The 25,835-nt window shown below is 37.6% G+C and overlaps 1 protein-coding gene across 3 annotated transcripts in view; it reads left to right on the top strand.

Annotated features, from left to right (window-relative positions):
- Positions 1–25,835, top strand: part of adgrg1 (adhesion G protein-coupled receptor G1) — a 97,453-nt gene that overhangs the window by 53,453 nt on the left and 18,165 nt on the right. For all 3 annotated transcript variants that reach the window (XM_031900838.1, XM_031900837.1, XM_031900839.1), the window contains exons 2-4: positions 3,885–3,949; positions 8,105–8,521; positions 21,292–21,370. In XM_031900838.1, the coding sequence (XP_031756698.1) occupies positions 3,916–3,949; positions 8,105–8,521; positions 21,292–21,370 (530 nt within the window). In that variant the 5' untranslated portion in view covers positions 3,885–3,915. The remainder of the gene's footprint in view (positions 1–3,884; positions 3,950–8,104; positions 8,522–21,291; positions 21,371–25,835) is intronic.

The following is a 25,835-nucleotide window of genomic DNA, read 5'->3' as shown; positions in this document are numbered from 1 at the left end:
CTTTTTTGTATGAAAATAAGATATCTATGAATTCATGGAACTGACTGAGCTTTCTCGACAACAAGGAAATCTGGTGATCTTTGTACCAGACGACTTTGCCGTCCTACCCAGGCAGGTGTTTGCATTTGCAATTCCTTTTCTTTACCTGTCTGACACACCTACCCTGGCAGGGAATACAAAAGGACTTCCTGTGAGGATAGGACGCATTAGACTGAAACACATTCTCCGTGCAGAGGTAACAATTAGGCTACAAGGACGGTGCCCGGTTATACAGCCTAGCCTTTCTAATAGATGGGTCCAGCACAGGTATGAAATGCTTAACACAGATACAACAATGAAAGCTCACAGATAACACACACTGTCACAGTGCCACCACACATTTCTATATAGAACACTAGGCTGCCACATCCTTTCAAACAGATCAGCAAAAAACATTTTCTGTTCTCTATTTTCCATTCATAGGGGTATGCTTTTCATACACACTACATCAACATAATGAAATTAAGTAGAATATTTTCTGTTTCCTTATATTGTGGTAGATTACTATTTCCTTTCCAGGAAGATATATACAATTGTGTAGCCAACAGCGTCTCAGACAGAATACTCAGTCAGCCTTATCTTACTACAAGTGCTGGGATATACTTCTTTCTGTTATAATCTCTTCCTTAAATATTATTAAATATTAAAATCTAAATGTAAAATATAAATTGGGACAAACAATAAAAATGTGAAACCTAAGCAGTAAAACCTTGCAGCTGTACTTTGTAGAAAGTTGAACAGGTAATCAAGTCATCTTATTTTTTTACCTCTTCAAACACAAACATTTGCTGTCATGAACCTCTTCCCTAGCAGCAACATTTACTGGGAAGCTTATTTGTACCTTGAGTGTATATGATATATGCAGAGAAACTAGCATATGACCAACAGCAATGTATTACTAAAAAGCAAAACAGATAAAAATATGTTAAAATAAGGTATACTGTATATGGCAAGTGTCTAACCGCTTAATATATTAAGTATATAATATATATATATAGTTTGTTTCTTCTGTCCCATTTTCTGTACATGTTACACTGCAAACCAAATGTCCAGTTATGTTTTATGTATAGTTTAGGTGTATTCTGTATTTGGTGTTGCTGTTATTGACATTAAAGACATATAGAAAGTTTCTTACATATGGTAATGAAGCATTAAATATCCTTCAGCAATATCTATTTGCCCAATACAGATCCAAAATAAAACATGGCTTGAGTATATTCTATGGGCCATGTTTATCAAAGAGCGAAACTAGAGCTGTAATTCTGTCACTTTTGACCTCTGTCTAATTTCTATGGGATTTTTAAAGATGTGTTTGAAATCTCACTTTCACTCTAATAAATATGCTGCCCAAAGTCCCATAGAAATGAATAAAGAGTAGAATATACCAGGGCTTTCCAACATGGAGGCCTATGGGGGAGATGCAGCCCTCCAGTGCATGAAAATCTTATCAAACTGAACTGCACAATCATTGCAAAATATAGTTCACCACAGTTCACCTTGCCCTCAATTTACTTGTACAGGTATAGGACCCATTATCCAGAATGCTCGGGACCAAGGGTATTTCGGATAAGGGGTCTTTCCGTAATTTGGATCTCAATACCTTAAATCTACTAAAAAATCAATAAAAATCATAAATACTGCGCAACCATCCAGACAGCAATGTATTTATCTGGGTAGCCCCAGGTCTGTGTGCTCTGAACGGATGGCTCCCATTTTTGTACTTTGCAGACTGCCTTCTTGCTCGCAAATAACAGTTCAATTAAAAGTCACTATATCACTTGTTAAAACATCACATTTAATGTCACTAAATGAATTCCATATTTAAGATATCTAGACTAATCATTTTGTTTACATACAAGGCAGAAAAAATTATATATGCTGTGTATTTCAGTTAGCCTGCAGTGTGTCTGGACAGACATGTGGACAACCTTGGCTCATCATATAAGCATCCCCAGTGCATTGTTTATATGCCTTTGGGCAATGAATATTGTTAGATTTGACCCTTGAACTGACCCCACTAGATTTCTTAGTGCCTGTTTTTTTCTGTAGGTTTGTTTTTGTCAGCATTTAGCTCAAAATAGAGAATGTACAACCCATTGTATGGTGCTCTTGAATGGATGGCTTAACAGACTGTGGCTGTGCCCTCATGGTATAAGCTTCACAGCACTGAAAGGGAAATTGTGAAAGCATTGTATACACAAGGAGACAAAGGCATTTACTAAGCTAAAAATGCAGCAGGCAAAAATGCCCCAGTTTAAAATTATACTAGCCTTAAACTGCCAAAATTACACTGCAAATCTGAACAGCTAGATATTCAGTAATTTGAGTTATCCCAAAATAACAGCAGGTTAAGATGTCAAATCTAATAGAATGCTATGAGCAACGATAAAAATAATTTTTACAATATTTTCAAGCAGATTTGGATTGGATTGGATTGACTGAATTCACCTTCCTTGACACACTTTTTATGAGTGTTGTTAAAATTTGATCTTTAACAAATCCTTACTGCAGTTATAAGCACCAGTGATTATTATAAAACAAAGGCAATTCTTACTGCTGCTTTTTTTAACCTGCTCAAAATGCAGAATCAGAATTAGGTGAACATTCATGAATTTAGTGACTTCCCAATGAAACAGGACTTGAGTCCTGTTTAGTAAATATACTCCCATGTCAGCATAATTTATGTTTTTGTTTATTAAAAGCACATTAGAATTCATTCCATTTTTACTACAGTTAGGTCACTGTGCAGTCCTTAAAATTAACTTTGAGACACTAGTAATTTTTTCAAGTTTTTTTTTTATTATGCAGCTCTACAGTCTGGTTGCTAGGCCTAAATTACCCTATCAACCAGATAACAATTTGGACATTATAACTGAATATGGATAGTAGATATTATTAGATATTATTAGATGAATAAGCGAATAAGAAGATTAACTATAAAACTGAAGCCTTACAGTCAATCTGTTTTTAGCTTCTAATGTTATTGACCCCAACAGTCATTTGCGATAAGGCAGACTAGTTAGACTAATAATTAAAAGAAGGAAAATACATAGCAAATTAAGACCATTTGAAGTGTTGCTAAAAGAAATCCATCTACAGCATACTAAAATGAAATGCAAACATGAATTTTCTCTTTATAGATGCTATTCTAAGGAAAAAAAACAAATATAAAAATTAAATAGGTTTCTTTTACAGAAAAAACTATGCAATGATTTTCCTGAACAAGGTGAATTTAAAGCAATACTTTTTTTTACCACTGCCCCTTTAAAAGTTCTGAAGCAAACAGGAACCCACTGTAGACAAAGATCATCTATAGATGCTATATGAATAAAATGCTTAAGACATCTGCAAGTAAACTGATAGGGTAACATATCCACACACACACAATGATCTCTCTTGAAGCTACTGTACATAGGGTAGGTACAGAAACTGATTAGACCTGTAAATCATGACAGATTTGTGTACTGTCAGTGCAGTCTCTTTAGAATTGCTAATTAGCAACAGGGACAGAATTGGTGTTGGGTGAAGCAGAGGGTGGTTTTTAAGTAGCAGATTATTTAGATATATATTGATTCTCATTTGTACATTTGTGTTTATGTGTTTTGTTAGGGGTAAGTGTTAGACACATAAATAGCATAAATCACCAGTCTGTGTATTTACTGTATCAATGTACTGCATTTTTTTCTTCTGCACTTGTCTCCTGTTTTTTAGAAGCCGGGAGTGAATTGTTCTTTGTTACGGCTCTGACATGCCCCCTCTTTCTCAGTGGCTGTGTATATGTGTGTATGTGAAACCTCTTGCCCCTCCTACACAAACATAACAAAGCTCTTCTTTATTCATTACAGTCACAACACTGCTGATTCCCAAGGCGCTGAGATGTCCCCGATCCTGCTGCTGGCTTTACTTCAAGGTAAGTCCTACAGCCCCCCCTGCCTGCAGTTTGTGTTATCAGTATATTTGTCCTCTATTGTACCTAGGTTTTTACCTGTGACCAGTGATCCCCAGACTGTGAGGCTAGGTAATACAAAGGGGTCCTTAATCCAAAAAGTATGCAAAAGTCAGGTTTGGGCTCTTACATCCAGTTTTATGGCTGACATCAAGTTCCCAGGTCCTTTAATTTATTTTCTCTCTATAAACAAATGATTTAATATACATTTGTGCAGTCTGTATATTTAGATGACACTAACTGTGTACATTGGTGGAAATAAATATCTGTTCAGGAAGGTGGTTTGTTAAAGGTCAGATCCTTTACATGCTCCAGCCCCCTATGTAACCGAATACCTTTTTAGAATGCAACGTAACCTATAATGGATATTTTGTTATTGGGGCTACAGGGCCCTTTTCTATAGTAAGTATATCATTGGTTTATGTGTGTGTGTGTGTGTTTCATGCAGTGCTTAATGGGTTTGTACCTTTCATAACCAAAATTTGTGAAATGTGTTTGTGTCCACGTTCCCTGCTGGTTGTTTAATAACTGAGGAACATTTTGTGCAAACACATACTGTTCATATTCATTTGTAACTTATTGGTTAGATATTTAGCACATTCCTCAGATGCAGCATATTCTCTTATCTTCACGGCATGCATGTGTTTTTAACTCTGCCTTAGTACAACTCAGCAACTTTAGTAGTCCTCTCTGAATACCCCAGGAATTGATGTAGATTCTATAAATATTATCATGTTGGTATAATTATCATTTTTAAAGGAAACCAAGCTGTATTATCTGTCATTACTTTATTATTGCCAGAACATGAGGGGTTTCCTAAGCAGAGCAATGTCTCATGGAACTTACCTACAATATCTGACTATATAAAAATAATAAAATAAACAGTGGCTGGTGACTAAGAACGGATGTCTGTACTTTCTGCAAAAGAAAGTGGATTTATGGTTCACATGCAGTTACAGTGGCTTTTTTATTGAAAAAAAAGGAGAAGGATGTAATTTGTAAGCAAAAGGTGGAGAACTATTTCTCGGGAAATTTTCTGGTGAAAAATCAATAGTTTTACTGACAATTTGTGGTTGTTACATCATCTTAACCAACTGTGCAAGCTAAGTCACAGATATAGCATTGCTTACCCTACAGGCTTGCAGGCAAACGTAATAAGTGGAATGAACTTGGATGTGGAACCACGTTTCTGGATTTATGTTCTTTAGGGTGTATAATATTTACTGCTAATTGCTATTTATTCCAACAAGGTAATGAATTCTTGTAATGCACTCACCCAGTTTTTATTTAGATTGATATTATAAGGCACTAAGAATGCAAGTCAAAATTTAAAAAGCATACTGCCCAATAGTCCTCCTATTGTTTTGTAAAAATGCCACACTTTTGCTCACCTAATCAAATATTTACTCAGTCACACTTCACATTTTCTAGAACAGGCAGCCATCTCTAAAAAGGTATTCTCCCTTCCTTTCCCTCCTTGCATCATACTGCACATGTGTTTCATTCCCTCCCCCCTCCCCTCTGGCAGATCCACTTCTGATTGGCTGGTGGGCATGTGTAGCTCAGAACAGGAGACAGGATCAAGTTACACACATGCTCAGAGAATAGGAAGGCTGCCGCTGGCAGCCTACAGGAAGGGGAGAGAGATTTCAGTGATGTCACTGTAGTCTTCACACTGCTGTAGGCTGCCAGCACCATATCTCAGAGAAGCAAGCAGGGATCTGGGAATTTAGATATGCAGTAAGTACTTAAAAAGAATGCCTTTAGACTTACTTTTAATTTATATTAACCTTTCATTGTCCTTTAAGCCCTTTATACAAGTTATGCTGTAAACATTTGTTGGAGGTGTTCTGGAGACACGACTTCACACTGCAATTTGATTTCCCTGTAGCAGTGACATGAAGCCAGTGGAGCGAGTAACCCCTTGGTTGCTTATTAAACAGCATAGTGTGGGATTTCCAATGTAAAAGGTGCTCTTCTAATCAAAAATATTACACCATAATCTATATTCCTAAAACAAAAAATCTGTCTGGAAGGAAAACCAACAATGCTTATATGCCTAGACTTCTATGTCTGCTTATGTTTGCCCTCCAACTAAATGCTGGAATCAAAGAACAAAGCTTGAGTTTATACTGATCTGCTACCTTCTGCTTCCTAAATGTGTATGCAGTTAGGCACAGGATCAGTTGTCAACCACATAGCAAATTTTGACATAAAAATACATAAATACATACACTTTACCACCAAAGGTGTGTGCTAAGGGGCTGAACCATGATTGGCAGAGCATACACATAATTTAGGAATCAGTTTTTCTCTTTTGGCATATTAAAACCAGCAGAGAAAATTACCCATCTACCATTAACCCACACCAATGAGTGATTTTTTTTTTTTTACAATTAAGCCAGCTTTAACATTAACACTTTAACACTTTTCCTTTAATTGAAAACTATGCTAATTAGGGTTCAGATTTGATCTGGCTGAATAACTTTTGTAAAATGTATTTGTCCAAATTAAAAAATATATGTATTTGATGCATCCCTCATGCTTTTTTCCTGTCCTTGCGGTATGTTCCAATATATATGTCTTGATAGTTAAGTTAAGTATGCCCAGTAAGAAGGAAGGTGTGCTTAACCATCCATTGGTATGCACAGTGGGGTAGAGAAATACAGGTATCGGACCCCTTATCCGGAAACCCGTTATCCAGAAAGCTCCGAATTACGGAAAGCCCGTCTCCCATAGACTCCATTATAAGCAAATAATTCAGAATTTTAAAACTGATTTCCTTTTTCTCTGTAATAATAAAACAGTACCTTGTAATTGATCCCAACTAAGATATAAATAATCCTTATTGGATGCAAAACAATCCTATTGGGTTTAATTAATGTTTTATTAATTTTTTAGTAGACTTAAGGTATGGAGATCCAAATTACGGAAAGACCCCTTATCCGGAATACCCTTGGTCCCGAGCAATCTGGATAATGGGTCCTATACCTGTACTTGTAAACTAAGGTGTGTGCAAGTGCTACTATTTCTCCCTAAATATACCTATTCCTTTGTTCGTTCCCTAAAATAAATCAGGTACAGTATGCCCACTTGACTGATGACTACTAATTCTGTACTTGCTAGTGTGGAGAAACCTGAAATCATCAAACCATTGTTGGTAATTGTTTGCCAGTCCTCTGATCACTTGTTTCCTCTTTCAATTATAAGGTGGCCATTAAAACGAAAATAAAAAAACAGCCAGAGAAAGTGGGGCAGTCAGGAAGGAGATCCCAGTCCCATGCCAGTGTTCTATTTTGGCATATATATGATATAAGTGTAACTGAGCCATCTCTCTCTCTCAGACTGAGAGCAGCCAGCTTCAAAGAGTAACAGAATTACACAGCCATAGCAAAATTATTTTCACTTCTTCTCTCATAATGTTACATGATACGTTTTGTTCACTCTCCTTATAAATCATTGCTGAAATTTTCTCAAGGATGAATGTTTTGAAAATATTTTTTATTATATAGTGTTATATTGACTGAGTAATTTCTGCACTGTGTTAAATACCACCAGACATGGGTTCGCAGCTTGAAAGCAACATTTTACATATTGTGACTCATTATTTTAGTCTGGCATTTTAGGGCAAGTTTCAATATTTGTCGAATTTCAAGCAAGGGTGATTTTTTCTGCAAACTAAGCTGGTAATGTGTATTTGCCTTGTCATTATATAGTGCTTTAATGTTTTTGTGAAAGCTCACTGAACTTCTTATCTGCCCTTAGCATGATTTTTCCCAGAGGAGCAAAAATATGAACTGTGATAATTAGAGTACAAATAAGACGTGTTTAAGTATACTTTACCACAATATGCAATTCTTTTGGCTGCCCGTATATATATGAGGATTATATGAGGAAATAAGGATTTTGAATTGCTAAACTTGGTAAATGGTCCTGAAAAGATAGTGTTATTGGTAGAATTGTGACTTGTGTCTAAGAAGTATGCATTTAAGCTAAATATATTGCAACATATTTTCTAAATTTTCATAGGTAAATAAATGGACTATATTTTACAATTAAAGCTGAATAGATGTCTACTTAGAGCTTGCTCTGTTTAATTATCAATATCTTCTCATGCAGGCCTTTTACTTGGCACATATGGATCTTCTTTATGTGGGAAAAGGACGCAGTTTGCTGGAGGTGGATTCCTACAATATCATGGGGGTTTTGGTGATGACACAGTGATAATTGAGAACCACCTGGAAGGTCTCATTGTAAAATCTGGTTATCTACCTTCCACCAATTTTAGCCTTCAGAGTCTTCCTGGATCTTACTTTTTCTGTGTGCACTGGTTTCCTGCTTTAAGGACCTTTGTTCTGAAATATGGTGTTCAAAACTATTCGTGGAATGTTATGGAAAGGTCAAACAAAAACGGAAACACTCATGTTCCAATAGAAGACAGATGCCCAGAGAATATGACCATGTCTAACGTGTCCTTTAACTGGATAAAGAAGGAAAATTCATGTCGTTTTGTCATCCCACCTCAGAACTGGAATAGTAAGTATAGTGATTATTTTTCTGGCTATTTGGTTATTTTCTTCATTAGCGATATTGTTTCTTCCATTTGGTCAATGTTAGGAAGGCTTCTGAGAAGGTTAATTCTCTTTACTATGTTTACATAATTAAATCAGTGTTTCAAGTCTCTTGCATTTTCTCCTAAATATATAATGCTTTTTAAAGGAGAAGGAAAGTCATTTTGACATTAGTGCCACCTAGAACGCAATATTTATTTTGCAGAAAGCATTAGCATACCTGAGCAAAGAGCCCTAGAAGCTTTCTCTGTTTGTTTAATATAGCAGCTACCATTTTAGCTTGGTCTTTATAGCTTCCTGCTGCAGCTCTAGCCTTTATAGCTCAGATTACACATTCCTAAGGGAGGGGGGAGGGAGTTCTTAGCATTCTTATGAGAGGGGGAGCAGGAGAGGGGAAAGAGAACTGCGCAGACTCTGGCCCCAGGAGTGAAGGATTTTTTGAGAAAGGAAGTCAGATACTGTAAAAACATCTTTAAAAAAAGTAGGCAAGAAATCCTGTGTTTCTTTTGATAGAGGACTCAGCATTACTGTAAGTGCTTATGGCTCTCTGATAAAGCTTAGTTAGTTTTTACCTTTTCTTCTCCTTTAAGTTTCTTCTGTGAAGCAATCTGTATGGCAATTTTAAATCATATTCTGAACTGCAGATTTTCAGTAGGAACATGCTGTGCACAAAATACACATTGCCATCAAACCTTTTAAAGTAATAAAGGAAAATATTTGTAAGATGAGTTGTTTTCATAGGACTAAAATGTCAAGCTACACGCTGTTGACCACAAACCAGTTCTTTTCTCGTTTACTGAATGAGAACAGTTAAAATAAAGGTAAACGTTTTCAAGCCTGGCACACTTGTGTGCTGAATCTTCTGGCCAAAGTGTTGACCTCTCCTGATAAGTAACAGTTTGGCACGTCACTGGGAAGTAATTAAGCAGATAAGGTATCTAGAGGTGAACACAGAAACGCAGCCTTTTCAATATTTCTGTCCTAAAGAAAAGTTGATTTTCTGCACAGGTAAAGCAGAGAACCTTAGGGATATAACACTGTAGCCTCTCTTATATTCATGCATACCTTGTTACGGACGGTTAACATATTAAAGTTCAGATGTGCGAGCACCTTGCATCCTTTTTACCAGTGTCACTGTTCTTCCCAAGACTAGCAACAGGGATTAAAAGACTTTTGTGTTTCTGTCCGATTATCAATGGCTGTGACCTTTCTACTTGGCCAAGCAGCCATCCAAAAACATTCCTCTGTAAGCAATGCCCTTCAGGCTGCAATGTATTTGCAGTGTTTGGATGTAGGGCTTTATTATTAGGCATATTTTCCATGTTGAAAGGGCTCAAATAGCCCTCTAAATCCTGATGAGATTGCACTTTCAGTCAATGAGAGTCAGCCTTTGTATAGAGAGCTTTAATGCAGAGTTTTGGATACACTTTTCAAAATAAACAAGATATTTCATGCCCAGGACCTTTGTGCCACTGATTGTTATTGCTTTTGTGTTATTGTGTTAAGTAAAAAAGAGTAACTTGGTGATTTGATGTGTTGAAAGCTAATGTCTGACAACAGAATTTGATCTGATTGCACTGATTACTATATGAGACTAACTGTTCAAAGCGGTAAAATGACAATTTAAACTAAAAAGGGAAGTTTGAGAACAAACTTCATGTTGGTTTGACAAACGTGAAGTCACTGAATGAAATCTGATCTGTTGTTGGCTCCGACTACTTTTTCTAACCTTGGACCACAGTTATATAGTAAAAACCACTGTGCAAAGTTTAGGGACCCTGGTTTTAATAGTGTCTGAATGGCAGCAACTTAAATTTCCCCACTGAAAGTCAACGAGTGACATCCGATTGGTGGTTGGTGGCTCCACCCCCTTTTTATAACCTGGAACTGCAGTTACCAAGTAACTAACTCTGCAAAGTTTAGAGACCCTAGGATTAATAGTTAAAGAACGGTGGTAGTTTAAATTTAAACCAATAAAAGTCAATAGGTAAATTGTGATTGGTGGTTGGTGGGTGTGCCCACTTTTCCTAACCTTGAGTGGAAGTCACCCAGTGACAAACAGTGGGCACCCTGGCATAAATCATGTGAGAATGGCAGCATTTTAAATTTAAACCTATAAAATTCAATGGATGAAATCTGATTGGCTGTTAGTGGCCCAACCCACTTTCCCTATTTTTGAACTGCAGTTCCCCAGTGACCATTTTTGCAAAGTTTGGGGACTCAAGGACTGACAGCATTTTACACCTCACCATTGAAAGTAAATAGGTGAAATGTGATTGGCTGTTGGTGGCTCCGCCCACTTTTTCTACCTTTTCTACCTTTGAACCGCAAATACTCAGTGGCTAACTTTAGAAAGTTTAACAACCCTGGAATCAGTACTTAAATAATGGCATCAGTTTAAGTTTAAACCAAAAAAATTCAATAGGTGAAGTCTGATTGGCTGTTGGTGGCTCCACTCACTTTTTAAAGCCTAAAAATGCAGTCCCCTAGTAACCCTGGTGTTAATACTGTGGGAATGGCAGCAGGTTGATTTTCCTCATTGAAAATCAATAGGTAACATTTGATTGGCTGTTGGTGGCTCCGCCCTCTTTCCCCAACCTTGAACCGCAGTTACCTGGCGTTATTACTGTGAGAATGGCAGCAGGTTGAATTTCTACCAAGTCAATAGGTAAAATCTGATTGGCTGTTTACAGCTCCGCCCACTTTTGGGCATCCAACAATCATCATATTTCTATTCAGGCTGACCCCATGACTATGTGACTGAAGTTTGGGGAGTGTAGCCTCAAAGCTGTAAGATTAGCAGTAGTTTCAATTTCCTCATTAAAGTCAATAGGTGAAATTTGATTGGCTGTTGTTGGCCCCTCCCACTTTGGGTCATCCAACAAGTGTGGCTATTTCATTTGGGGTGTGTAGCTTCAAAGCTGTAAGAGTCGCAGCAGTTTCAAAATCTTCCCTGTCAAAGTCAATGGGAAAATTGTGGTGTTCAGAGCGGCGTCACAAAAAGATGGGGGGGCCGGATCGCTTAGAAAAGCACAAGCAACCTGCTCCGCTATAGGGTGAAGAAGTATGGAGAGGTTGGGTGTTGTACCCATAAAACTGTAGGAGGAGTAGCGTTTAGAAAATGGGGGGCGCTAAGAAGAAGAGGAAAAAAAGCGGAAGAATCAGCTGAAGAACAGTATATTGGGTTTTACAAACCAACATAACTACATGTTATTGCCTAGAACAGCCAGTTTTAGAAGACCATTGTTTTCTAACTTATAACAGTAGTAACAGTTGTCCTCTGTTTTAGTGAAGGATGAAAATATGTCTTTATTGTGGACTAGAGTGCTCCTTTTAAGTTCCTGACTGGAGGTTCTATCAGGGGCGGGGCGGGCCGAGCCGACCAGGCGCCCTAGGCAACCCGGTCAGCTACCTCGCCCCTGCACCGCTACTTCGCACCCCCCCCCGTGTGATTTAACGCGCATGCGCAGTTCGAGCGCGGGGGTCTGCAATTCGAAGCAACGCAAAACTTAACTAGGGGTAGGCAGGAGAGGCTGCTGCCTGGCGCCCCCAATCGTTGCACCCTAGGCAGCTGCCTCTTCTGCCTACCCCTAGTTCTGGCCCTGGGTTCTATACTTAGCCAGTGGTTTAGTAGAAGCTCCTAGCTTTGGCAGCCAGTGTGATACAAATGCTGATACAAATGAAGTCAGTAGGTTAAGAGCATAACTTTAGCTGTGTAATTTCTTTTGGCAAGAGCTGACTTGCTCAGTATGTACCTGTATCAGCAGATATTTCATAAAAATGTATTTCCTAGAAGAATATCTCTTTACAGATATTCTTTTCAGTTTCAGTTTTTTATATAAATCAGTACTGCTCTCTGCATTATTATTAGCCTTAGAAAGAAGACAAATATTGACTTGTACATAGCTAGAATAAATAAACTGACAGGTAAATATAACCACATTGCTTTTCATTTTTTTTCTTGGCTGGTTTAAATGTTCAGTGCCTTACATAAATTAAATAAACCCATTGCACTCTGTCTACTAGATTAAGGGAGACAAATCTTTAGACAAGTTAAGCTGACAATACACAGTCTGATGTTGGCTACTAAATTGGTCACTCTTGATTGAACTGGAAGCCTGTTGATTACCAAAAATGTCCCAATGATGACCCCTTTGGTATCTTAAAGGCACAGGTATAAAGTAAAGTTGACCATACAAGAGTGGAACCAATTTTTGTCCCTAACAAATTAACTTACCAGTTTAGTAGGTGATATCAACATGAATATTGCCAGCTATATTTGACTAAAGATTTGCAAATAGACAGAGTGGAATGAGTTTATTAAATGTGAATAAGCCACTGAAAATTCACACAAGCTGATGGAGGGAAAGAGTACACGTGATGGTGGTCTCTCCTGGGAGAAACATACATACGGCTTGCTCTCTAATGTATATAAGGATAGCAAGTATTCAAATGGGGGGGGGGGGTGTTCTGTGCTTAACAAGATATCTTATACTCACAGATTACTCTTTATCTGTACCCCGTGCTATTATAATCTGATGACTGTGAATTATGCTGTTGCCTAGGACAGAACATATGTAGGGTTAAACACAAATGCAAAGGGAGGATAAGCAAAGGTCACTTAAGTTTCCCAAGGGTGCAAGTGCTAGAGCACTAAGGGGTGCAAGACCCTGCTTTAGGGAGCAACCTATCCAAGAGGGGCAGGCAGGCGATGGTACATAGGTGTCCCCCAAGTTAGGTAGTGGTAGGAGACGCAGGCCACAGCAGGGCCTTACCTTAACGCCCGAATCTCGTAAATCATGTAAATGTACAAAATACTGTGCGGATTGAAACCTGCAAAACGAATACTGCTACACAGTGCTTTTTTTAGATTTATAATAATAATAATTATATAATAATTATAGTTTTTCAGTTGAAAGTGAGCATGCCCCCAACAACTGCACTCACTTCCACAGTACTTTTAGTTCTACATTAAAGTTGCAGTCAGCTTGTTTGCACCCATTTATCTCATACTTTGCTTGGTCTGAAATAGCTTTATATTGTGACACTTTGATTTCTGGAATAGAATCTTACTGCACACAACTTGCATGCTGGTCTCAACATCACTCAGTCAGGCCCATATATAATATATACGTTTTGTTCATTATATATATGGCAACGCTTGCAAAATTGACAGTCTATCTTAACCAGATTATTGTGACACAATCTCAAAAGTCTGCTGTGGTTCTTTATGTAAATAGTCATGTGCTTTGCCATTTGCTAAATGCTTTAGAAGCTGAAATGATCTTTATAATAATAGTGACATTTGTTATTGACATGTACAGGGGGTTCTTCTGATAGAATGATTGAGAAGCAATGGAGTGGCCTTATTTCCTCAGGCAGTATAAATACCCACGGCACCCTTGGTGCTGTGAGAATGGGTGTCAGATATCATTAAAGAGGCAACAAGCTGGAATGGAGTAGGCATTGCTGTATTTGCATTTTTTAATGATTAAAAAAAAAACCCCACAGGTGCTGGGTGCAGCTGGTCGCACTTCATCTTGTTGTCTGGCTCTATTCAGTGCACATCTATAGCAGAAATAATCAGCCTGCAGTTTAGCAAGATCAATTCCTATCTCCCCCTGGCTGGCTGTTATAGGAACATGGATTATGGCAACTTTATTAAAACAAGAGCTAGATCTCCAAGGATTGGGCAGTTGGGAATTCCTGATCTATAGTTATTTATATATAATTTACCAGGGCTCTTTAACTATATAGTCTTTGCCAAGCATAGAGGTATTTGATATCAGTTATTAAATGAATTATCTAGTGTTTGCATGTCTGGCTGAAGTGACTTCATTTACAAAGAATTTGCAGCTTTGGCCCCAGGAGTATTGGCCAGGTTTGTCGTGAACATCAGACTCAGAGGGCTCTATTTTCCTGCTTCCGCTCGGACATATTAATAATAAAAAAAAAATTTCAGACGCAAATTGCACAATACTGAGCTAACAAACTGGTACTGTTGGTAATGTCTAGTCTGCATTTAGAACAAAGCTTCAGTGCACATTCATTGTTAATAATTTACAGGTTGCCTAGAGAACTTGTTTTTATTGCATTTAAATATGCCTATAACTGTTATTAAACCAGTGCCAAAGGTCTTTTGTAAGCACAAGGTTAAGTTATCTGCAGCTGAATAGCAATATTGTAAAAAGACCTCAGTAGATTGTTCCCTATATGATAGACTAAACACTAGACCATGCTTTATTAGTGCTTTTACAAATGTACAGTGGAGATTTTTCAGGGTTCCTGGTTTCAAGTCACCTTTCTCAACCCATGGTGAACCCCCTCCACTTCAATGCTTACAAAGAGAATAATTACAAAAGAATAACAGACGCTGACCTTAGGGTAGACTCTCTCTCTCCCCCTCTCTCTCTCTCCACTTTTCTTCCTCCACCCCCATAGGGATTAACAAACAAAGCAACAAAAACCTTATTTCACTTGTTTGGAATTTTTATTGAAGCTGGTAGGTTGAATATCTACCTTTGGGTGAGGAATTAAGGATGCAGGAGGGAAGCAAGAAAGACTTTGCCATATCATGTGGGAAATTTGTTGGCATGTGATGAAAGCAAGGATGGCTAAATAACAAACAAATACTCTGTGGGTTACTTTGCTTTATTTGGAATTGCGGGAGGGTTGGAAAAGTAGCTTATGGAAGATGGGAGGAATTTGCAGAGCATTGGAAATTGTTGAGAGGGTCTAGACGGGAAAGGGTTGAAATCTTGGTGATCATTGAAGGTTCGGATTGGTTTTGGAACCTAAGTTGCACGTAGAAGCATACAGAACAGAGAGACACGGTTTGGGTGGGGGTCCTACAATGGCAACATTTTGCAGGTTATGTTCAGGTTCAGGTTAAAGGGATTGTTTACCTTTGAGTTAACTTTTAGGGCCACATTTATCAAAGTAAGATTGGGTCTGAATGGGAAAAATTTGTATTTGTTCTAATTTATAGAACTTTGCGTATTTTCCACAATATTTTCGTTAATTTCTGCGATTTTGTCGTGCTTTAAGTCAATTTGTGCGACAAAATCGCATTTGTCGCAGCAACTACTAAAGTTTTGGAATTTTTTCAAGCTTCGGTTTCGGGACTTTCTTTTGGCCAGGTAGGAGCTGCAGAGTACCATTGGGTCCTATGGGAGGCTTCCAAAATCATGCATTGAAGGTTCAAAGTCAGGAAGTTTTTCACGCCGTTACTATCGTTCGGATACGGAAATTTCATAACTTTCGGATCCGGATCATACTGCGATATTTTTGTACGACCGCGATCCGAATTCACACAATTAACGCACATCAGAAATTATTATTAATACGAATTTTTGCCAATCGTACTTAGAAACATCCAAAATTCTGACTTTGATAAATGTGCCCCTTAGTATGATGTAGAGAGTAATATTCTTTGACAATTTGCTATTGGTATTAATTTTTTAATATTTGTGTTTTTTAAATTATTTCAGTTTGGAATTTCAGCAGTTATCTGATTGCTTTGGTTCATATTAACTTAGCAATCAGGGTGTGGTTTGAATGAGAGAATAGGAGAGCACCTGAAAAGAAGAATAAATAATAAAAAGTAACAATAACAATAAAATTGTAGTATTGAGGAGCAATAAAAAATAAATAGTGAAGACCAATTGAAAAGTTGCTTAGAATGAATTATTCTGTAACATACTAAAAGTTATCGGGTTAGGGTCAGTTGTGGGTTGAGTTTTTCCTGACCTGTAGATCACTGGTCAAATGGATCCTGCTAAGTGAAGATTTTCTTTGTTGCAATTGTCTGAATTCAAGACAAAAGTTATGTTAATATGATATTTTCATGCAACAGCATGAAACAACCATAGTTTAGTATTACAAAGATGAGTGGTGTGTGCATTAGATACTAAGTACAGAGATATCAAATATCTAAAGTTATACACAACTACAGTTACAATGGTTTGTTAACATATTTCCACCCACAATTCTAAATGAAACATTTTACGGCAGAAGTTGTGTTTTGGAAGGTTTGTGTTGGATTTACTACTAGAACTTTTAAAAACACATGTATAGTGCTATAGTGGGGTTCCTTTTCCAGCTGTTCTCAAGGGTAGAAAACTGCTATGTATGACTTCTTATCTGGGCGCTGGGCTCCAGGCTGAACTGGTAAACACATATACATTTACAAAAAAATTCTTGAGTGAAAGTGGTTTGTAACCAGGAACAATATATTTACTGAAGAAGTAACAGAGAAGATGGTACTTCCATTGCTCACCAAATATTCAAGAGCATAACATTACAGTACATACAAATTTCAGAATGGCTATTACTTGCATCCCAAGTGGCTGCTCCCAGTATACAGTTTTCTTAACTAGTGCTCCAATAGATTATACTAACATTTACACACTTGAGTCCCTATAACCTGGTGAGTGTAACATTGGGGAACTGCCCCAATCTACAATCTCACTGGTGGAGCACAAACTGCTCTACAAGCTAGTCCAGTCTATCTAACGCCCCTATACACAAGAGAACTGAAACTACAATCACTACCACTGGGCCTATCAGAACACTTTATTCTCCCAGGGCACATGTACACTTCCCCTATATAAAGTCTTGCGTATATTTCTTTCCTTACCTCACACTATACCACAGCATAAATAAATATAAACAGTACAATATAAAAGGCCTAACAAAGGTCATCAGCCAAACCCTACTTCTTATTATTCCTTTGGACCCCCTTATTCTTTTTCCCAAACTTGTTTAATGAACAGCCTCCTCAAAAGCAGAGACTGACATTTCTTTTTATCTCTGCAAAACGTCTCATAGCCATGGCCTGGAAATCAGCATTACCTCAGAATATTGAATATTACATTTTCTTAACATACTAAAACATACTTATCTGGTCATTCCTGACTGCTAAACTTTTAACTGGATGCTAATTGTTATAACTATGGTGCCTTACTGTCAACATGTTTTACTGTTTATGTTTTATTAAAACATTATTAGTACAGGTATGGGACCAGAATGCTCGGGACCTGGGGTTTTCCGGATAAGGGATCTTTCCGTAATTTGGATCTCCATAACTTAAGTCTGCTAAAAATCATTTAAATATTGAATAAACCCAATAGGCTTGTTTGCCTCCAATAAGGATTAATTATATCTTAGTTGGGATCAAGTACAAGGTTCTTATTATTACAGAGAAAAAGGAAATCATTTTTAAAAATTAGAATTATTTGCTTGAGTCTATGGGATATGGGCTTTCTGTAATTCGGAACTTTCTGGATGACGGGTTTCCGGATAAGGGATCCCATACCTGTATTATACAAAAAAAAAGAAACAAAACAATAAATAAAATTGTTAAAAAGAAAGTTAATGTAAAGGGCCTGAGTGGAAACAAAAGTGACCCAGACAAGAAGAAATCATTTTAACTGCAGTCCAGAAAGTGGCAGAATAGGAGGCTTATTATTTAAAAACCATAACAAATAAAAACAAACATTAAAAAGGCATATTAACTAATTGTGTAGAATAAATCTGTCCTTAGCATAAAAAAGTGTATTTAAAGTGAACTTCTCCTTTAAGTAGCATTTTAATTAATGATGACAGGAGACTTCTACGCTGTAAGAAAGTGGTTTCACTGCCAACTTAGAACATTCCCTCCCACATCCTTCCAATGTACCGGTACATGCCATTGTTTATACTAAGAATATAAGGAAGGGCCTGGAGGTGCTTGGAACACAGTCAGAAGTGAACAATGCTAAACTGTGAGTGGTTCTGGGCATGAACTGCATTTCCTGAAGCAATGCCAACTGACACCCAATTAATATCTGCTATACACATTGCTAATTTAGAGATGTTAACAAACAAACAATGGGAAACTACCACAAACTCACTCTGGAACTCACATTTTTACCCAATGACCATCCACAGAGATGGTAAATGACAGAATATGGATTGAAGGTATCCTTTAATCCATATCAAACTGACAGCATAATATTTTATTTAGCTGAATGTTATTATTTTTGGCAATCTCTTTTCATGACCAGAACAGGAAATTATCACTTGGGTAACAGTGTAATATGCTGCATGTCCTGTTGCTTAAATAAGAAACATTTGATGCTTATTTTTTTGTATTTTTGGTGCTAGTAATGCCTTTTGCAGTTCTCTGTTTTATATGCACGTTCAGTCAGAACTACTACTACATACAAAACTGGATATACCTGCTCACAAGGGTAACTCAGAGCAGTCACATTCTTTGTCTTCTAATGAAGATATGTGATTTAGTAAAACAGTGGAATTGGCTCAAAACTGGAGTTATATAACACCCAATTTTAACACCCGAAAATGTGTGTCTTTATGTCATGTTATTAAATAATCAAAAAAACTTAGCCAAGAATTTGAGGTAAGAATTGAAGGCACAGAATAATAGCAGCTCTGCCAAGATGGTGCCACTTCTGTAGAAACAAAAGCTACCTAACCAGCCGTATCATTTATAGAAAAGGATCGCTGGTCGTGGAGGGAGGTTAGCAATTGTTGTCACTTACAAAATGGACAACCCATGTACATTTTTTTTTATTGCCTTTAAAGGTGTGATGGAAGGTATGATTTTGCTATATGGCTGTAGAGAAACCAGTGCAGACCCCGACATGTGTCTAAATTAGCTGCTAATTATACATGCAACTCTGCTTTAGTATAAATATAATTGAGAAGCTATTTGAAAATTTCAGTCTGTTTTTTTTTCCTTGATCTTTAAACCGAATCAAACAGATTCCTGCCTATTTATCCCATATGCAATCCATATGCCTCATGTTAAGTTACCAATCTGATGAGGAGCTTGCTGTAGCATGTACCAATGCTAATTAATAAGCCTCTGGCTTTAAATAATGACAAGGCAAGTTCAGCTTCTAATGTACTCCCTCTGCATGCTAGGTTTGTAGACTTTTTGTGTTGTCTGCCCTCTTGTGGTTCAATATTTGGTGAGGTTACACTCAGCCAAAAGACATAAAAGATCTACTTTTTCCAAGATGCTAATCTTAAAGGCCTTTAGGCTTTGATACCATCAACTTCTTTAGGCCTTCCTAGTTTAACCCCTATTTGGCTGTAAAATAGTCAAACCCAGGCTAGTATAGGTATTAGAGTATGGGGTACATGCGACTCTCTTAGACAGGATGGGCCTTCTCTATATGCAAGAGACCATGTGGAGCAAGGGTGTAGTGGACCTACAACTCACTGTAGCTGTGTGCAGTGCAATTTAGCAAAGATGGACGCCAGAAGGTTCTTACAGTTGAACTATAGCACAGTTTTTTGTCAGAGACAAATGATGATGCAGGGTTAAGTCAAATATACTCACAATGCAGATGGTATATGATAGTACTCTGAGGACAACAAGAGAGGATGCACACCGGTTTATCCCACCTCTTTTGGGAGTCTGGGCAGTATAAATGCACCTGGTCAGTCTGGCACCCCTTTAGAAGCAGTCAGGATAGATACCTCAGTCCCCTAGCTTGAGAGTCCTACAGCCGACTGTGGAACAGGGTTGAGATACTGTTTGTCTCCTATGTCTTAAACCGTGGCCCTATGCTGAGGTAACATGGCCTGTATGGAAGGGTACTTCCAGCTACTTTCCTTGGTGGAGCCGAGCTGCTCTTGCTTCCTACCCGCTCTATCTCACTCTCCTAGAGAGTGCTCTTACAAGAGTAGCTATCTAACTGGTCCTTGTTCACGGGACCTAATTAGACTCTAGGGCAATAAGGCTTTACTGGGGCCTTGTCCTGCTCCCAAGCTGAGTGACCTGTTCCTGAGGCACAGAGATAGCCAAAGAGGGAGTCACACCTCCTTGCTAGACACTATATGAGACTGCACGGGATGTGGTCAACCAGATAACCAATAAGGCAAAGTGAAATAACTGTAAACCAGATACATGGGACTGGCCAGTAACAGTACAATCAGGAAGAGGTAGGGTTTAAAGCCATAGAGGAGTTTAACCCTATGGGTCCCTACATTAGTTTAGGATATTTTACCTTCATCTGATTTCTCCCAAAATCTACTAATTGCAGAATTGACTAATTTCTAATAAACCATACTACATGCATCTAAATTTTAACTCTAACCACATTTACACTGACCTGTTTCTTTAAAGAATACGTAAATAAGTCTGGCCACCTAAAAGCAAATGAGCTGAGCGGTCAAGGGCTTAATATTGTCGGCACAAGTCTGCAGCATCTAGCTCAGCTTTATAACATGAATTTATAGATTTAAACCGATAACTGAAGGTTTGTAAATAATGGGGAAATTGCAGAAGTCTGGCATCAGTAGTGATTTTTACACTGGCTGCTCCACTTTGGTACTATAAATATCCTAGGCTATACAAGTGAATAGATTCATATAGCTCTCCATCAGTGATATTTCTGTCCATCCTTGACAAAAATATACCCCTAATGAGGGTTGTGTTGTTTAGTCACACCCAGTGTATTTAAATGATAGAAAGATGTCCCTAGGATTTTAGTCTTAATGTTACTTTTTGTGACTTTTGCTCTGTTGTATACAGAAGTATTAATCATAGGCAAGAGTATGTTTTTTTGAAAAGAAAGAAGTTACATTAATGATATTACTTCTCATACAGATACACGCTTTTTATTTTCATTATAGTATCCCTTCGAAATGTGGTTGCTGCATGTTACTGTTGAATGGAGTTCTATATTACTAACAAGACAAAAACTGCTTCTCCCTTCTCAGATACCAAGTTAGTGGATTATGAAATGTCTGAAGTCAGCCAATTACTGGACAAACCAGGTGTCAACACCAGTGGCAAAGTGTAAGTTGCTGAAATATTTGATATGTTTGATTCTATATTGCAAGTTTATAGAGTAGAAACACTGGTTATATTTAATTTGGATTAGTAGTTCTATTTCTTTTCTGGTGTTTAAACCATGCTAATTACAAGGACCATTTAGAAATCACCCTGTTGTTCAATAAGTGTAATATATTCTACTTCAACAATCATAAACCTCAGTAGGCTGTTGGTGTGCCATGTTTTCTTTAAGATTATCTTGGCACTAATATCTTTACCACAGAGAGAAGCTAATGAAAACAAATACTACTTAAGATTGTTTTCTGAAGAGGTAACATCAGATCAAAAACAGAACTCCTTGTTTGGTACCTAGTTTCCTTGTATCTAGCTACACAAGCAGTGGTCTACCACATACTTCTGTAATATGTCTGGGTAGGATCAGTTCTGTTGTAAGAGAGGTTTTCAATAAAAAACAAATATTTAGGCACACGTGATATGGTTTTGACTGGAACTGCTATCTTGCAGCTTCTAAACCACATACTTGCAAAGTGACTAATTAAGTCCCACTAGCACAGTGGTTCTCAAACTTCCTAATGCTGTGACCCTTTAATACAGTGACCCCCCAACCATAAAATTATTCCTAAGACCATTGGAAATATGGCTCAATAGGTTGTTCAACATCTTGAACTTGATATTGTCTTAACCAGCATAATCAAAGTAACCTCTAAAATGTTTAGAGATATGCTGAGACATTATTTAGGATAGTTAGTGTTATAACTGTAACATTACACTTGTTACTTCAAAATCACCTACAGCCAAGCAAGCCATTTAAAAAGATAGGAAGGTATAATGTAGATAGGGATACACCAAATACAAAATTTGGTTCAGGATTCAGTGAAGATTCGGGCTTAGTCAGTAGGATTCTGGACGAACCAAATTCAACCGATTAAAATCACGTGACTTTTGCTCATGACTCGGACGCTTCTATTTATTATTTAACCCTTCCTTAGCCTAATTTGCACATGCAATTTGGATTTGGTTCAGTATTCAGTAATCTTTCACAAAGTATTTGGGGTTCAGCTGAACCCAAAAACAATGGATTAGGTGCATCCCTGTATTTTTATGGTTTTTAATTATTTAGTTTATTTAGCAGCTCTTGAGCTTGGAATTCATCAGGTTTCTGGTTGCTAGGGTCAGATTAATCCTACCAGCCAGAAAGGAGTTTGAATAAGAGACTGGAAGATAAATAGATCAGTAAAAGGCCTGAATGGGAAAATAAGTAATCATAAAAATATCATTTTTGCCTAAGGAAAAGACATTGTATAACAAACTAAAAGTTAACATAAGGCCAAACTACGCATTTAATTTTTAAAATAAAAATATATGGGAAATGTGAATGTCACTCTAATATGAAAACGGCAACACAAATAATCTTTTATAAAAATATCAAATTATGTTAGACAATATGCCTTTAAAAACCATTGATCTTACATTTTAAGGGGTCATGTGCTAAGCCTAGGCAGGCTGCACAGTGCAGATAAAATGAGGGGGGGGGGCAAAGGCCAAGGGCAGTGCAGGCAGGTCTTTCCCACATATGTAATAAACGACACTAAGGGGCACATTTACTAAGCAATTTTGAGGAAAAAGTTGATTATTTTTTACTTCTAGATATTTTCGAGATATATGAATGGGTTTTTGCCAGTGCTTGATTTTTCTGATATTGTTTCTTGAAAAATTTGACTCCCATAGTTCGTTATTTATTAATGTTTAGTTAACTTTTTTTTGTCAAAAATGTTTTTTGCTGGTTTGATCACATACAGTGGTGTGAAAAACTATTTGCCCCCTTCCTGATTTCTTATTCTTTTGCATGTTTGTCACACTTAAATGTTTCTGCTCATCAAAAACCGTTAACTATTAGTCAAAGATAACATAATTGAACACAAAATGCAGTTTTTAAATGAAGGTTTACGTTATTAAGGGAGAAAAAAAACTCCAAATCTACATGACCCTGTGTGAAAAAGTGATTGCCCCCCTTGTTAAAAAATAACTTAACTGTGGTTTATCAATTTCAATTTTCAATTTCAATATCAATTTCTGTAGTCACCCCTAGGCCTGATTACTGCCACACCTGTTTCAATCAAGAAATCACTTAAATAGGAGCTACCTGACCCAGAGAAGTAGACCAAAAGCACCTCAAAAGCTAGACATCATGCCAAGATCCAAAGAAATTGAGGAACAAATGAGAACAAAAGTAATTGAGATTTATCAGTCTGGTAAAGGTTATAAAGCCATTTCTAAAGCTTTGGGACTCCAGCGAACCACAGTGAGAGCCATTATCCACAAATGGCAAAAACATGGAACAGTGGTGAACCTTCCCAGGAGTGGCCGGCCGACCAAAATTACCCCAAGAGCGCAGAGACAACTCATCCGAGAGGCCACAAAAGACCCCAGGACAACATCTAAAGAACTGCAGGCCTCACTTGCCTCAATTAAGGTCAGTGTTCACGACTCCACCATAAGAAAGAGACTGGGCAAAAACGGCCTGCATGGCAGATTTCCAAGGCGCAAACCACTTTTAAGCAAAAAGAACATTATGGCTCGTCTCAATTTTGCTAAAAAACATCTCAATGATTGCCAAGACTTTTGAGAAAATATCTTGTGGACCGACGAGACAAAAGTTGAACTTTTTGGAAGGTGCGTGTCCCGTTACATCTGGCGTAAAAGTAACACAGCATTTCAGAAAAAGAACATCATACCAACAGTAAAATATGGTGGTGGTAGTGTGATGGTCTGGGGTTGTTTTGCTGCTTCAGGACCTGGAAGGCTTGCTGTGATAGATGGAACCATGAATTCTACTGTCTACCAAAAAATCCTGAAGGAGAATGTCCGGCCATCTGTTCGTCAACTCAAGCTGAAGCGATCTTGGGTGCTGCAGCAGGACAATGACCCAAAACACACCAGCAAATCCACCTCTGAATGGCTGAAGAAAAACAAAATGAAGACTTTGGAGTGGCCTAGTCAAAGTCCTGACCTGAATCCTATTGAGATGTTGTGGCATGACCTTAAAAAGGCGGTTCATGCTAGAAAACCCTCAAATAAAGCTGAATTACAACAATTCTGCAAAGATGAGTGGGCCAAAATTCCTCCAGAGCGCTGTAAAAGACTCGTTGCAAGTTATCGCAAACGCTTGATTGCAGTTATTGCTGCTAAGGGTGGCCCAACCAGTTATTAGGTTCAGGGGGCAATTACTTTTTCACACAGGGCCATGTAGGTTTGGATTTTTTTTCTCCCTAAATAATAAAAACCCTCATTTAAAAACTGCATTTTGTGTTTACTTGTGTTATCTTTGACTAATAGTTAACGGTTTTTGATGAGCAGAAACATTTAAGTGTGACAAACATGCAAAAGAATAAGAAATCAGGAAGGGGGCAAATAGTTTTTCACACCACTGTAAGTACTTTTGAGTCCTATGGAGGCTTAGAATAGCAGAGGAATAGAATAGTCAATGACAGCCTGTCCATTTACAAGTAAATCCCCTAATTGTTTTTTTGTTTCACCCAGTTTCAAGGGGAAGTTACTCCCATCATTGCTTTCTGTTTCACCCAGTTTCAAGGGGAAGTTAATCCCATAATTGTTTTCTGTTTCACCCAGTTTCAAGGGGAGTTAATCCCATCATTGTTTTCTGTTTCACCCAGTTTCAAGGGAAAGTTAATCCCATCATTGTTTTCACCCAGTTTCAAGTGAAACTTAAACACATTATTGCTTTCCAAGAATGAGTGCCAATGCTCCTAAAATGGCTGCTGGAGCAATTCCTGTTTCATGGAAATGAACATTCACTCAAATTTTTCAAGTTTTAACAATACTTTTGACTCGAAAAATGTATAATTTTTGAATGTAAATTTTTCAAACAAATGATTCAAGCATTATCATGACATTTTCTAAATACAACAATGATCAAGTTTAATTCTAATTTTTCAATGCAAGAAAAAAAATGAATTTTAGTAACCAAAGTGATGTGCCCAGTAAGTGTTACCTGCTGATTGGTTGCTATGGGTTACTGCACCTTGGCATACTTAGTTGGGGTCATTTATAAACAGAGAAAAATCACACCTGGGCAGTAACCAATGGCAAACAATTAGATGTTTTCTTTGTCCTACCTGCAGCTGCCTGAAAAAGGGTAGTCACTGATTGCTATAGGTTAAGCACATTAGAAGCAGCCAGTTTAAAACGCCTGAACAAGAATTTAAATGTAAGTTTAAACTAGTAATAAGTCACTTGTTAAAAATGCAGTCTGTCCCCAAAGACCAGTTATAATTACAGGGGTAGGCAGGAACACTTGTGTCTCATGACAAGCTAATTCTAATTAATGTTTATTTTATGTTAGACTGAGTATAGTTCTGAGAGCAAGGACCAGTCACCTGATAAGAAAATGCTCTGGTAATACAGCATTATAGAATGTGGCCCCTTAAGTGAATGGGAAAAGTTCATT

Source organism: Xenopus tropicalis, chromosome 4, assembly GCF_000004195.4.
Source record: "Xenopus tropicalis strain Nigerian chromosome 4, UCB_Xtro_10.0, whole genome shotgun sequence".
Lineage (NCBI taxonomy): Eukaryota > Metazoa > Chordata > Amphibia > Anura > Pipidae > Xenopus > Xenopus tropicalis.
Note: the sequence above shows the minus strand (reverse complement) of the source record. Positions and strands in the feature narration are given on the sequence as shown.